We start from the raw sequence: 15,757 nt of genomic DNA, 5'->3' as shown, positions 1-15,757 counted from the left end.
CATGGCAGGCATGTAAGGGAAGAAAGTGACAGTGCTACCATAAAATATGCCAGTGTCAACATAGGTCTAGCAACCAATTATGCTATGCAATGCAAGCATTCATTCTGCAAGTGTACGATTATAAACAGAAAGTTCTTCTTTTTTCACTCCTGTTTCGTTTCTGCAGACTGAATTTATTATGAGTTTAGACTCTTTTGCGTGCAACTTCAGCCATCTTATTTGCTTGACAAAATGTTTATCATTAACTGTATACACCGATCAGGCATAACTTTATGAAAGGTGAAGTGAATAACACTGATTATCTCTTCATGACGGCACCTGTTAGTGGGTGGGATATATTAGGCAGCAAGTGAACATTTTGTCCTCAAAGTTGATGTGATAGAAGAAGCAGGAGAAATTGGCAAGAGTAAGAATTTGAGCGAGTTTGACAAGGGCCAAGTTGTGATGGCTAGACGACTGGGTCTGAGCATCTCCAAAACTGCAGCTCTTGTGGGACGTTCCCGGTCTGCAGTGGTCAGTATCAACAGTGGTCCAAGGAAGGAACAGTGGTGAACCGGCGACAGGGTCATGGGCGGCTAAAGCTCATTGATGCACGTGGGGAGCGAAGGCTGGCCTGTGTGGTCTGATCTGACAGACGAGCTACTGTAGCACAAATTACTGAACGATATTCCCTGGTGGCTGTGTGACCGCTTTCAGCAGAATAATATGCCCTGCCACAAAGCAAAAAAGGTTCAGGAATGATTTGAGAAGCACAAGTTTGAGGTGTTGACTTGGCCTAAAAATTCCCCAGATCTCAACCCAATCGAGCATCTTTGGGATGTGCTGAACAAACAAGTCCGATCCATGGATCCGCACCTCGCAACTTACAGGACTTAAAGGATCTGCTGCTAACATCTTGGTGCCAGATACCACAGCACACCTTCAGGGGTAACGGAAATCATAGTTTTTAGCCCCTCTGAATCCAAAACACAAAATCATCTGGATCTTGAGCATTTAAATCCTTTTTTATCCTCACAAGTGAGAAATCTGGGTGTGGTAATCAACAACTGCCTTAAATTCGATAAACAAATTAGCTCTGTTGTAGGCTATATTCGTTCACTTTCAAAAATTTAATATTTTCTTTCCGAAGACTTGCTAAAGATTGCCATCCATGCCCTCATGACATCTCGGCTGGACTATTACAGTTCACTCTATTACGGCATTTCTAAGTCACAAATTTCTCGGTTGCAGCTAGGTTCCTCAAGAGAAAGAAAAAATTTGATCATGTCACGCCGCTTCTGATATCCCTACACTGGTTGCCCATCCAGTTCAGAATTGAGTTTAAAATATTATTATTTGTATACAAATCCCTAAACAACCTGGCACCTCTCTATCTGACTAACCTAATACACCCCTACACTCCGGCGAGAGGACTTAGATCGGACGGCAAATTCCTTCTTAAGATCCCCAGAGCTCGCTTAAAGACAATGGGAAATAGGGCTTTCGAAGTTATTGGACCCACATTATGGAACAATCTTCCACTCTCAATTAGAACTGTGGCCACTCTATCTGAGTTCAAATCCAGTAAAAAAAACCCCCACTTGTTCTCTTTGGATTTTAACTTATAAGTTGTTTTAATTTTTATCTCTCACATTACTACTTTTATAAACTTTGTTTTTATGTTTTTACTTGTTTTCACTTGTATTTTACTGTTGTACAGCACTTTGGTCGGCCTGCGGCCGTTCTTAAATGTGCTATATAAATAAACCTGAACTTGAACACCTTCAGGGGTCTAGTGGAGTCCATGCCTCGACAGGTCAGGGCTGTTCTGGCAGCAAAAGGAGGACCAATACAATATTAGGAAGGTGTAATGTTATGCCTGATCGGTGTACATCTCCCTGGGTGTCGCCATGTTCACACAAATCTCCTTCCCACAGAAATGTACAGTATGTTTCAAGTTCAAATTTAAATGCCACTCTATTGCACTTTTCAAGGTAGTCTATAACTCTAGAAAGTCTCAAAACAAGTGACACTATAATTATTTATTGAACAAATCCAATCAAGTGCAAATTAAACCATCAAATCTTAATGATAACAAAACTGGGCAGGGTCATAAAAGTATTTATCTCTCTAAAACACAAATGGCAACAGTTTTCTGTATATAGCCATGGTGACATAAATAGAAAGTCATTTTACTCTGTAAATAAATTATTCATGATAAAAACACATTTAAATGTATTGTACATTATAAAAAACAAATACATTTCCCATCTCCAACAGGTAGTGTTGTTCCACTACAGGGGATCTTGTCTGCATCCCCAAACAAGCATGACACAGCACTGGTAATTAAGCAGAAAGTGATTAATCTCTAGCACAGCGAGACTGTAATAAAACTAACAGGCATGAAATGAGGAGTGCCATGTCATTAGCAGAGGACTCCGCCCCCGCTGGCCTGCTTGGGCCGGAGCTCATTATGGGTGGGGATAATGTAGCTCCTTAGGTTGAGAAACTTACACTAACCTCTGGCCCTCTGCCTATCTGTCATTTATAGAGCTACAACTTGATGCTCAATAAAGAAATGCCTTTTACTTCAGACAAGGCACACAACCGGTTGTTATGATTTGTAAGTTAGAAAATGATTCCCTATCACAGTCCCAGTTTTGCTGCATTGGGAATATTTGCAATATGAAAAAAGCCTTTATGTGTATAATCCATTACAAACAATCCCATTATTCCATCGTGCTGTCAGTATTCACAGAGCTATAAAGACATAAATCCAAGAAGTCACATTCCAGCTACTCTGACATGCAATCTAGAAAATGGAGTGCTGCCATTATTCTTATTTCATGACATGATCCATCCTGCATTCCAACCATAAATAGCATCTCAAAAAGCAGCATATCACACATCATCTTCCACAGTAGCCTTAAGAAAAGGATTCAGAACACCAGTTTCCTTGAATTGCCAAGCCTTGTGCTTTATATATACATTAAGTTTAGCGGTGGAAACACACGCAACTCCTTAAAAATAATTTTTTTGAACTTTTTGGAATAAATTGTATTGAATTATATTTCTGTATAACAGCAGTACAGAAAAATAAAATTGAATTAAAATTCTAATTGAACATCTCAATGCAAATAAAAATAATTTATCATATAATAAAAAACATTTGGAAGCAATGAATGATTGGCTGAACTACATAGTGCATTATGTTTGTAAAATCAATTCGGCATATATATATATATATATATATATATATATATATATATATATATATACACAAATGGTGCTATATGGCACTAAAAGTGGTTCTTGGCTCGAAATCATATAAAGTGGTTCATGGCACCATATCTTAACAGGTTCTGTATATGGTAGTGGTGCTATATAGCATCTCAGTCATCCCAAAGAACCGGTGAAGAACTGCTGAAGAACCACTGAAGCACCAATATTTGGTGCTATACAGCACTTAAAGTGGTTCCCCTATGATTACGAGCCAAATAACCACTTTTAGTGCCATATAGCACCATTTCTTTACAGTGTATATATATATGTCTGAAAGCCTATTTGTTCAGCGCTGAGGTTTTCTAAGTGCGTTTGAACGCTCCATCACGTGAACTGCGCCTGGACAGGAAATACAGCGCGCTGCTCAGACGGTTTGTGTTCAGGGATGATGAGAGAAGATTCAGAGACCCTTTTCTTTAATTAGTGTGCGTTCTATGAAAAGCAAGTAAGTTCCTACTACTGTTGCATGTTTGTACTGCGTTGTGATGAATATTGTGAAATGTATGTATGTTCACGCGAACTAGTTTTATTTGTTGAACTGCGTGACTAATTAGTGTAGTCATGATGTCAGATCGTGTTGTTGATCGCGCAACATGTTTGCTGTATGCAATAATTAGCCCTCTATATGTCGATTTAGACCTTATTCATGTTAGTTATTTAGAAATATGCTTCTGTGTTCGAGTACAGTGCATTTACTGTTTATTTTGTGCTACCTGCATCGAGTGTTATAGTGATACAGTGTCAGTCTGCATAGCCACTTAAAGGTGCAGCAGTACAGATATTAAAGGGCATATAGTGACATATTTTGTTGCACTGTATTAACGTAAATTATTAATTTATGTACTGTACTGTTGTGAGTGATGACAATGAGCATAGTATAGTATTCCTTTATTTGTTTATTAATCAGTTATTATTACCATTGCATTATTTATTTTTCTTTCTCCCTGTTCAGACCACATACACTTGAACTTGTATATTGGCATCCTGATCTTGAAATAAAGCTGATAAAGGATTCTCTGGCCGGAATCTTTCTGTAGTGCTCCCATCCTAAAACGAACCCCTATTCCATACTTTACAATATATATACTTTTTTTTTTTTTTTTTTTTTCGTTTTCCATACTGTCCCAACTTTTTCTGATTTGGGGTTGTATAGTTGTATATAGTATAATTTCTATCCATCTACAAGATGGAGGAAAACATCAAACTTGCTTCTGGCACAATGATAGTATGAAGTAATGGCACTCATACGGGTGACTTCTTGGAAAGATCTAAGACTTATAATGAACAATACATATATTGATTTACTCTCTATTTGTCACCAATTATAGGTCTTTGCTTTTGAATGCAGAGGGATTAAGAAATGCACTGAGCTACTTTATAAACGAGTCAGTCTCTGTGAAATAGGATTGAAGCCTCTGGGCTATAAGGAACGGTTAAAGTACAAGCTCCAGTAGTTACAAATTGGCAATAAAATGATGAAGCCGGCTATGGTCTCCCAGAGACATGTTTTTACAGTATTCTGAGAACACGAGCTGTTTTTAAAGGCCTCGCAGAATGCCTGAGGGGCCACCAATGCAGTTTGAGAGGTCATGTGGCCCTCAAGCCCATGCTAATCAGATACACTCACACATACTGTACTAAAGCTGTGCTAAAGTTGCCTGGTGAAAAGGTTTATTGTACTTAATAAGAAAACTAAAAAGAGTGAAGAGAGAGGAGAAAGTTGCTCTGTTCCAGAAATCTAGAAAGGCAGCATTTGTTTGTGTTTTTTGTTTTTAGTAATAGTCAGAATAGTTAATAGAAAGGAAAATCTAATATTTAATAAAAAAAACTTTTTGTACAAATGTATACATTTTTACACTTAAAATATAAATAATAATAATACATATTTAAAAAATAATGTAAAAAAGTATTCTTATAAAATTAAATAAATTATTATTATTAATATTATTATTATATCAACATATATATTTGTATTATATATTTCTGTGGGAATATAATCCCCCCAATAAAAATCCTTACTTTTGAACCCTGCAAAAAACCTAACTTCATTCATTACTAAAAACAAGTATCGGTAAAAAACATTGAGTGTAATTAAAAAGCATTGTTTGAGGTTCCATGATGGATACTAGAAATTGAGATGGCACAAGAGCTGTGTCAGAAATTGGGTGGGTGAAAGTGAGAGAAAGAGAGAGGGTATAACCAGCAGGCCTCCACATATGACAGGAACAGGTTGGCAGCGTACAGTTTGAGTTCAGCTTAACATAATTCTCGTCTCAGTCTGGGGTGGCAGGAGGAGTGGTGTGGGAACAGGGTGGCATATGTTGCCCCACACCATGTTCTGGCAGTCTGATGCTCTGTACACATTTGTAAACTGTGAGGAGAAGGGGAGCAGGTGAAACTACAGCAGTCTGTCTTTGCTGTCACTCAGCAGGGTTTATACTACGCTCCCTGGAAGCGTTACTGAGACAGTTCCGTCCATGCCAGCATCTATCCTGAATGTGATATCTCTATAATGACTGGCCTGTGGTAAAAACACACGGCCGCAGTAGGGTTTTCTATAAGCGTGAAATTCCTGCATGTCATAAATTATGAACATGTTCTTTTGCATGTATAATTAAACCAAGCAAACTTTTTTTCTGCTCTTCCACTTTGTATTCACATCCGCAGGCACACGCACAGATTTTAGCACCTTTACAGAAAGACAGTCTCCAGGGCTCAACACTCAGACAAGCAGAACACAGACTGTCAGATGTTCCAAAAAACAAAATAAAATTCAGAAACAAAGAAAAGCCTTTGAGATTACACACACAATATTTCACATCAGCATTCCACACTGTGCATGTCTGTGAATGCATGTGTGTTTATGTGTGTGTGAGGTTAAAGAGTTTACCTAAACATGAAAATTATGTCATTGTTTACTCGCCCTCATGTTCCAAACTTGTATCATTTTCTTTCTCCCAGGAAGCTTACAATACTTTCAATGCATGGAAAAGACGCAGTTATTCTAGTTTATATGTCATTTTGTAATGGTGATTAATGCCAAGCTCCAAAATGACATAAAAAGACCATAAAAAAGGGCATATGACGTGTGCCATATTTCAAGGCTTCTGAATATATATAAAAACGTTTTGTGTGACCAACAGACCAATATTCAGTGACCCCCCCCCTCACTGTAGCCATTCTTGTAATCTATTTGACCTTTTTAGTCCAGTTTAGAGCCATTTTTTGTACGATGAAAATTCTTTCTTTTGAACATAAAGGCCTTTTAAGGTACAAGTGGCCATCACTGGGGTGGCAAGTTCGGTCCTAGAGAGCTGATGTCCTGCAGAGTTTAGCTCCAACTGTACTAAGCCACCACAGTATAAAACTCATGGCTCCCAGCATGCATTGCAGCATTATGTCACCATATGCTAATTCTTGATATCTGTGTGCGTCTAAACTTTTTTCCCCTTAGAATGTATTTAAAAATCAGAATTCAGAATGTCATTTATGTTTGTATCCAGAGATTCAGTACTCTTTCAGAAGATGTGTCATAGCGCACCACCATACAACAGTGAAAACACGGAAAGCCGAAAAATTTCTGTCAATGGCGGGGAAAGAGTTAAAATGAGCTCCTCTCCGAGCTGATATGCGATGGGAAAAGTGAGAAGAATGAGTTTGGAAAAAGGTGGATTCAAACTCAGGTGGGGTGTATCAGAAGTTAACGCCACCTGCTTTACACAATTGATCCTGTCATGAGTGGGATTTCTTTTGTATTTTTTTTTGTATTATATATGAAGACTAAATATAGTAAAATTACGTAGCCTATATCCTTCCTACTGGCCCGCGCAGCCCACCTGAGGCATAACTCTAATCTATTTAGCCTGATCAGTCTCAGTGGTGCAAAAGCGCTCGTCAATGTCAAAATATTTGCGATATCCAATCAAATTGAAGGAGGCGGGAGTTACTGTCCACAGCAGCCGAGCAGCGCAGCAATTGAATGCAATCTGAGGTAAGATAAACAGCTGAATATGACGAGTCAATAGGCTACAGCAATATTTCCAGACTGTTAACGATTTTAAACGATGGACATTAATTTCCAGGGATGTAAACTACTGCTGACCTTTTAGAATTTCTCAGATTTGAATGCCTTTTACGTTATTCGTCACACAATGCACAAAGAAACATTAACGTAGGTGTCGCAGTTTCCAGCATAGGCTATCAGAGGGAATGTTTGTCTTTCTGTTTCCAGGCTTTCTTCAGTAATTTCACAATAATTTTCTAATAATTCATAGGCTTAGCCTACACATAAATGGCAAAACTGTCAACTTTCAAATTCATGTAGCCTATGTGCCAAGTAGAAAAGTGTCATATATTAAAATAAATATATAATTTGCTAGTTAGTTCATGTGCATTATTTTACACACTGGTAATCAAAAGTGTGAAACAATTTAAATGTTTAAAAAAATAAATAAAAATTAAACAATGTTTAAAAATGTTTTTGAAAGAAGGCTGAATTTATTTGATCAAAAATACCGTAAAACCACAAAAATTAAGAAATATTAATACAATTTCTAATAGGCCTAGTTGTTTTCTATGAGAATGTATTGTAAAATGTAATTTATTCCTGTAAAAGCTGACTTTTCAGCATCATTATTCCACACTTCAGTCAGTGTCATATGATCCTTCACAATTCATTTTAATATGCTGTATTTTTCATATAATTTTTAAACTCTTTTCCACTATTTGAGCTCTATTCCATAAAATTACAGATATCTAGATACTATAACCACTAGAAAGACATCCTAAAACAGTCCAGATTCTGCCCTTCATTCTAAGTCTTCTAGACCATAGCATTGTATATGGTCTGATTTTATGGTAGGTATTGAACTTAGTGATATTAAACTTAAGTGTATGGAAAAGAGAATAAAAAATTTGTATTAAAAAAAATACTATTTGCCATGTGAATTTCCATGTGTGGAAAGACAAATTATAACCTAAAGAAGTCTCATTCAGTATGATAAGCATTTCAATAAAACAGTTCATATAATTCATATTTTTGTATAAATAGCTTCTGTTTAAAATTGCTCTGTGTATAATGAGCTGGTGGGTTTATGGGGAGGTGTGTTGCAGAGTGGGTGTGATGGGCCGCTTTGTGCCAGAAAGTCCAGGGCCACTTTTTTGTCCCAGTCCACCCCTGACTGGCTCAATCAGACAATGGTGGACGGAGTTAGTGTAAACACCCTTTGCCAACAAGGTAGGCTATTTGCAGTTGGTGTAACTAGACACTTTGATTAGAAAGTTGCGGTTGGCAGTCAGTTTGTGTATAAATGCAGGTTAGGGTTAGGCTTTTGACTTAATTTCTAGAGAGACATTGCTATTGTGGGATGTAAATATTTTCTTTGTTTTCACCAAAGCTCTCACCTTTACCTTTATTTATATAGCACTTTATACAATACAGATTGTTTCAAAGCAGCTTTACAGTGATAACATGAAAATGATTCATTTCATTAATTTCCGCTGTACTGCAGCTCTAAAAGAGAACGGTGTCATCATTCATCTAAAGTCAGTTCAGTGTTGATTCTGCTCCGTTGTAAAGATCATCAATTATTAAATTAGTTTCATCTATAAAGCAGTTCTGCAGAAAACAAAGCTCTATTGTGTTGTACTGTAGATCATTAGACCGTTATACTGGCTCAGAAGCCTCTCTGAAACCATTGGCTCATAAGGCAGTAAGTCACGCCTAAGCTTTCGCAGACTATATATTACCTCAGAAAACTTGGAACCTAGTGCATATATTAAATGGAATACTTCTATGATGTTTCTTTTTGCCATTTGGCATGGTAATTCACCATCTACCGTTTTATGTAAAAGAGCTGCCCAGACATTCAGCCTCACCTCACATGTTTGGATTATAGAAGAAAGACTATAATAAGGATTAGGAATAATGTGGGAGTGAGTACATTTTCATTTCCATTCTTCACGTGTACATTTCTTTAAATTATTTGAATAGCAACTCACATAATATAGCACATCAGTCCATCCTTCCATAGTGATGCACTGGAAGACTGTGAGGATGGCGAAGAGGATGTTATCGAAATTTGTGATGCCGAAGTTGGGTCCTTTCCAGTACTCCATACATACTGTGTTATTGGGACACACTCTTGAGGGAGGCTCTACACCACACGGGTAATCACCAACCTTTTCTCCTGAACAAACAAACAGAAAAGAATCATGTACATAGGCCTAAATCAATAATCATTACATATCTAAAGGGGAAATTACTGCAACCACCCTTTCCAAACTGGTTGGACACACACATGCCCGCGCGCGCGCACACACACACACACACACACACGCACACGCACACACGCACGCACGCACGCACGCACGCACGCACGCACGCACACACACACACACACACACACACACACACTCTTTTCTCTCTGAGGCATAGCACCTGCTGATGTTTCTGATTGAGGGGTGAAGCAGGCAGCAGCTGAGCACATGTTAGCAGCTCAGCTTCTTATTGGAAACCTCATTACCGACACTAGCTAATTACACGCACTGTGTCGAACTGAAATAACTCACACACACACATATTACATTAACGACCTGTCAAGATCCCTCACACCATGGACACCGAAATATAGTACATAAATACACAAACATGCGCACGCACACACAAACATAGCCTCCAGCTGCAATAACAGGGATTATGTCCTCATCTTCAAGAGCCGTGCTGTGTGGTTACAATAGAAAAACATTTGCTCCCCGAGCTCTTGAGAAAAATATTAAACGTAATATTATAGGTATATGTTTTGGTTTAAAAATTAAATAGACAGCATTTATGTTGTAATTGTACTAAAGAACAAAATGATCTATATTACGCAAGAAATTATATTTTATATATATATATATATAAAACATTTCTCCTCATCTCTAATTATAATCTATTGTCTATGTAGCATGATTTTTTTTAAGTACACATTTTATTCTTGACAGGTAACTGTGTGATTGAGCTGCAGTTCCCTGTAAATTGGCTGCAGGACGGGGTTTACGCTTAACTGGTTTCAGGGGGGAAAACGTCAATGTACTTACACATCAGAGCACAATGAAACGCTAATGATAATGAACCTCTAAAGTTAATGCTTTCATTGGGAGACAGAAAAAAAGAGAGAGAAAGCACAAAGATGTATCATGTCTCTCTCCCTCACATTCAGTACCTCGAAACACATGAAACAGCAGTGTTTTGTGGGTAAATATCAGTCAGTGAAGAGCAAGGCAGGTGGAGGAAATTTCCATAAGCAAAAGAAAGCGCCTGGGATGACTCTGATCAGAACAGGTAAGACTAATTCTGTGTAAAGGGTGTGTTCACATTAAGTTTATAATTTTTTTGTGATACCAGTGTGGGTTTCTTTCTGCTAGAGTGTCTTTATTATCTTCATTCTTCAAGAAAATCTAATAAGGAGTTTCTTTTCTTGGACAACCTGAATTGTTTTTTTTCATGTGTGCTACAAAGGGATGTTTTGAGATGGTGTGCTTTGAAACGTCTCCGACTACAGTGGCTGTAAGATTTATTTCCTGGGTCCTCTCATAATAAGCTTTGCATCATCACACCCTGTAAGGAAATTTGACTTTAATAAACAGAAAAAAAAAACACAACAGGAAGTAGACTAACCTGTATCAATTTTAAAGCAGGTGAGGTGGAACTTGCCCATGTAGAACTCTACACCGATAATGGCAAACATAACGATAGCAAAGAAGAGCAGCAGTCCAATCTGAAGAAGGGGAACCATGGCCTTCATTATGGACTTTAATACTACTTGAAGACCTGTAGAGAGAACCAGATTTGGTTATATTTGGAAAAATTGTCTCACTTGTATCATTATATTTGTAATGTCTGAATATCTCAACAAACAGTGTCGAAGTGTTCTGTACTGCCAAACACTTACTTGGGATTCCTGACACCAGTTTGAGGGGTCTCAGCACTCGGACGGCCCGCAATGTTCTTAAGTCAAACTCTGAACCAACTGTGGTTAAAATCCTGTCACAAACACAAACATGCACAAGTCAATAGAGAGCAGGGACCACCATAGACATTGTTTAGTTCAGATTAGTGGCCAATCAATATGTGTTGTTCGTTTTTTAAATCATTCCATTTGGCCTGCTTCAATTTTGGATATTTGATTAAGTGCAAATAGCACTAGATTCAACTATTTTCTAAGCAACTAGATTCTATTTACACTAAGTGAAAATAACATCTTTTCTGAGCGATAGATGATATTTACACAAAGTGCAAATAGCTGTAGATGCTATTTACTAAGTGAAATAGCATTCTAAGGGGATTTTTTTATTTTATTAACACCATGTAAAAGTAGCAGTTCTTTGCAATATGTGTAAATAGTAGCCTAATTAGATTCTATGTATACTTTATTTTTGACAGATGCATATTATTTGCACCTCAGTATTGTTGTACATTAACCGGATGCAATAATAACAGTGTAAATGTGTATATTTATTAAAAATAATGAATGGATGCTGCCTTAATGGGATAATAAAAGCCCTCCCTACACCTACCCCTAACCCTACCCAATAAATACTTTTTTAAAACATTTCGTTAGCCACTTTATTTCCACTTTTAGAAAATTTTCTTAATTTTTATTGAAAGTAAATGCCTTTCTGATGTGATATGTGATGGGAAAAGGGAGAAGAGCGGGCTCGGCAAAAGGTGGATTCGAAACCCGGGCCGATCGCGTCAAAACCAGGATCCATGAGCCTTCCGTGGAAACACAAGCGTCTTTTTTTTAATCTTGTTTCCCCCGACCAGGCATTGTTAGACAGAGCTAGTGCGAATAGCACTTTGCCAACAAGGCACGGTATTTACACTTTTGGCAGCATCACTAAATTCATCACTAAATATTGAATTAAAAAAATATTTTATATACTATTTTTATTTAATAATAATTTGTGATTAATAATAATAATAATTCAATTGTTGCAATTAAATTTAATTACAATTATCATATTTTATTGTAAACGTTATTGTAATTGCTTTCAATTATCATATTTTATATTCATATTTTTTATTATTTTATAAAATTTTACAATATTATTTTATATAAAAATTATTTAGATTATATATAATACACAATTAATGCATGATTTACATTAAATTATATATTTTTTATTTGTTAATTGATACTACTACTAATTATTATTATTATTTTTTAATTATTGTTATTGTTGTTAAAATTATCATTTTATAACATTCATATAATGTATTTATATTATAATACATAATACATTTTTATTTACAATATATACTATTTGTATTTGATAATTAATACTACTCTTAATAATAATAATAATAATAAAAATGGTCGCCAAAATGCAAGCAAAACAAAAGTATTCATAAAAGATATCACAGGTGTCACTCGATACATTTCAATCTTTTTTTCACGCACCCAAAAAAAAAGCAAGCAAGAAAAAATGTCTTTAATTCTCATCTCATTCTGTATCAAATAGATGGGATCGCCTTTTAGGTCAGTGACTCATGTAAGGTAGCAATCACAAGAAACACCACTGAAACAAACTGTCAGCTTTCAGTGTTGTGTGTGTTTATGTTCTGGAAAATCAGCATAACTTAATCTAATCTAATCCCATCATCACAGTGACACCGCCGAGATGACAGCCATTAGATGTTGCCAAGGCAATGCGCCGGGCTGGCGTAGCGCACATGAGCCTGCGTGTCCTCAGGAGCACTGGAGTGGAACCAGCCGCACACTGCATTTGTGCAAATGTGGCTGTGAATAAGATCTTCCCATTAAATCACAATCATCGACTCGCAGCAGGCAAACTGGGTAAGCTTATATAAAAGTTACAGTTCGTATGTTTGGCAGAGGAGCATCTTTCTTCACTGACATATGATCTGATTTGCTCATAAGATGAGAAAGAATAGGAGGGTGAGAGATTTAAAAAAACAATGATGGATGTCTGTGAAAAGGGAAGAGAGGATAGCAGCAGAGGGTTGGGGTGGAGGGATCATGCAGAGTACTGTGAGGCTGAGCAGACATGCCCCATTAAATATGATAGAGCTGCCGCAACACCCCCGCAATCTATCTAACTCACTACCCAAACAGGGAGATGGAAGGGAGGAAGAAAGCCAGACAAGGAGGGAGAGTTAGCAAAGTTTTCAACATTCTTTTTTTTAAATAAAGTTGACCTTTTCATAAACAGGTAATCTAGTGTGGCGACAACAGCGCCCTCTGCTGGAGCTGTGCAGTCAGAGTCTGAGCTGTCCATCTCACAGATATGCTTCATATGCAATACAAGTCAAGGGCTACCGACACATTATGAAGAGTCAACGTAAAAAAAGAAACAGAAAATCTCATCAAATGCAAACATTCAAAATACACTGTGACATAGGGAATGTGTTACGGCGTTAAAGTGAATTATTGCCACATAATCGCCAGGTCACAATGATTTCACTTGCACAGATGTACAGGAAAAGGTATGTGTTAAAGTTGAACAAGATTCTTGCTTTATAACTAAAATGTGTACATATGCATGGTGATATTTAATAAAAACAAATTATTCAAAGTAGATTCTCTGAAGTTTCTGAGAAAAATATGACACACAAACAAACATTGTTTTGTTACAATGTCGGTAGTATATGTTACCTGGATGACGCAAAACTACAGATTATACTTCTGTATTTTTGTATCCCCACCCAGGGACAGTCGGATCCACAGAGTGTTATTAACAGAAGAGTTATTCATTTTAAGCGCGAGTATATCACAGAATATTGTATCGAACTATGTCTAGCATTATGTTAAAAATGGAACACTATGGCAACAGCTTTCTTACCTGTATGTGACACTGTTTTGCTTTGGAGGTTGGGCGGAACTGGCTAAAAGTTTTTCCCTCCATTTAGCCTAAAACACTCAAAATTGGGTACCGTCTTGAGTAGGTACTTCATTTGAATTAACTTCGCGAACGTTAAAAAAGGCTGTTCTATATAGTATGAATGTAATCCGGATATACTACATCCGCCATGTTGTTATTATCATGTGACCTACCAGTGTAAGTACTGTCACTTCACTTCCATTCATAAATCCTCTCCCGTGGAGGATAGTAAATTGTCCATCAAATTGCCACTTCAGAATCTTGCAGAAAGTAGTAGGTCATCCAGGGACTTCTCGTCTACTGTTTTTCGAATACTATGTATTCGGAAATACTACTCTGTTGGCGTACTGTTTTCTGCATACTATAGTATATAGTAATGAAGTATTCAATTTCAGACGTAGCAACTGTGTTCGTTATGATCCAGTTTGAAATGTTGACTACAAACAGAGTTTTTTCTGATTTTCGATTGCAGTATTCTCTCTGTATTTACGATTCTTTGCAGCCTTTAGCCGCTACAATGCCCTGGATCCTTCACAGTCAACACCATTATGACTAAAAGTTTTCTAAGAAGTATTTTCTACTAAAGCAAGGTGGTATTTTACTCTGGTAAGTGTATCCATAGACTGGTGGAAGTGGCCTTGGACGGCAACATGCCCAGTGCATTATGGTTGTACCTATTTTCCTTCCTACCTTTTTGACAAAAGGGAAGACAGCAGCCCTTTTTCTCCGTTTTCTCTAGGTAGCACCGATTTAAATAAATACATTAAAAAAATCCCCTATCTGTATAGCCAAGTTTATTTATTTTTTAATTCAAGTGCCCTTTTAAACTTTAATTAAAATAACTTCCCTTCCCTCCTACATCGACATCTCTTCTCATTTACTGGCACGAGGGCAGGACAACCTGTCACTCACAAGATCACAGCAATAGCAAACCACAACGCTCCAATCAATTCCCGATTAACAAAATGTAAAAAAAAAAAACTACTTTTTTTCTTGTCCAAAAAGCCGTTTCACTCAGATATACACCGATCAGGCATAACATTATGACAGGTGAAGTGAATAACACTGATTATCTCATCACGGCACCTGTTAGTGGATGGGATATATTAGGCAGCAAGTGAACATTTTGTCATCAAAGTTGATGTGTTAGAAGCAGGAAAAATGGGCAAGCGTAAGGATTTGAGTGAGTTTGACAAGGGCCAAATTGTGATGGCTACACGACTGGGTCAGAGCATCTCCAAAACTGCAGCTCTTGTGGGGTGTTCTCAGTCTGCAGTGGCCAGTATCTATCAAAAGTGGTCCAAGGAAGGAACAGTGGTGAACCGGTGACAGGGTCATAGGCGGCGAGATATATATGACATAAGATTATATATATATATATATATATATATATATATATATATATATATATATATATATATATATATATATATATATATATATATATATCTTTATATAAGCTTTCAAAACACTCATCTTGTAGGATTCTTGTTGTAAGATAAGACTCTGATTGCCTGAGGTTTGGAGAGAGAGACTAGCAGAAAAAGACCCTTATTATTTTGAATGTAGCAGGGTGACTGCCAGCAAAAAGGAGAGATTTTTAATATCC

The 15,757-nt window shown here is 37.0% G+C and overlaps 1 protein-coding gene across 1 annotated transcript in view; it reads right to left on the bottom strand.

Annotated features, from left to right (window-relative positions):
• The window catches only part of cacna1bb (calcium channel, voltage-dependent, N type, alpha 1B subunit, b), a gene marked incomplete at its 3' end in the record, with an annotated part of 202,456 nt that overhangs the window by 114,682 nt on the left and 72,017 nt on the right, over positions 1–15,757 (bottom strand). The window contains exons 6-8 of the mRNA XM_079835329.1: positions 11,196–11,287; positions 10,922–11,074; positions 9,262–9,449 (exon numbers count right to left, since the gene is read on the bottom strand). Of these exons, the coding sequence (XP_079691455.1) occupies positions 9,262–9,449; positions 10,922–11,074; positions 11,196–11,287 (433 nt within the window). The remainder of the gene's footprint in view (positions 1–9,261; positions 9,450–10,921; positions 11,075–11,195; positions 11,288–15,757) is intronic.

This window comes from Gobio gobio (assembly GCF_949357685.1).
Source record: "Gobio gobio genome assembly, chromosome: 14".
NCBI lineage: Eukaryota > Metazoa > Chordata > Actinopteri > Cypriniformes > Gobionidae > Gobio > Gobio gobio.
Note: the sequence above shows the minus strand (reverse complement) of the source record. Positions and strands in the feature narration are given on the sequence as shown.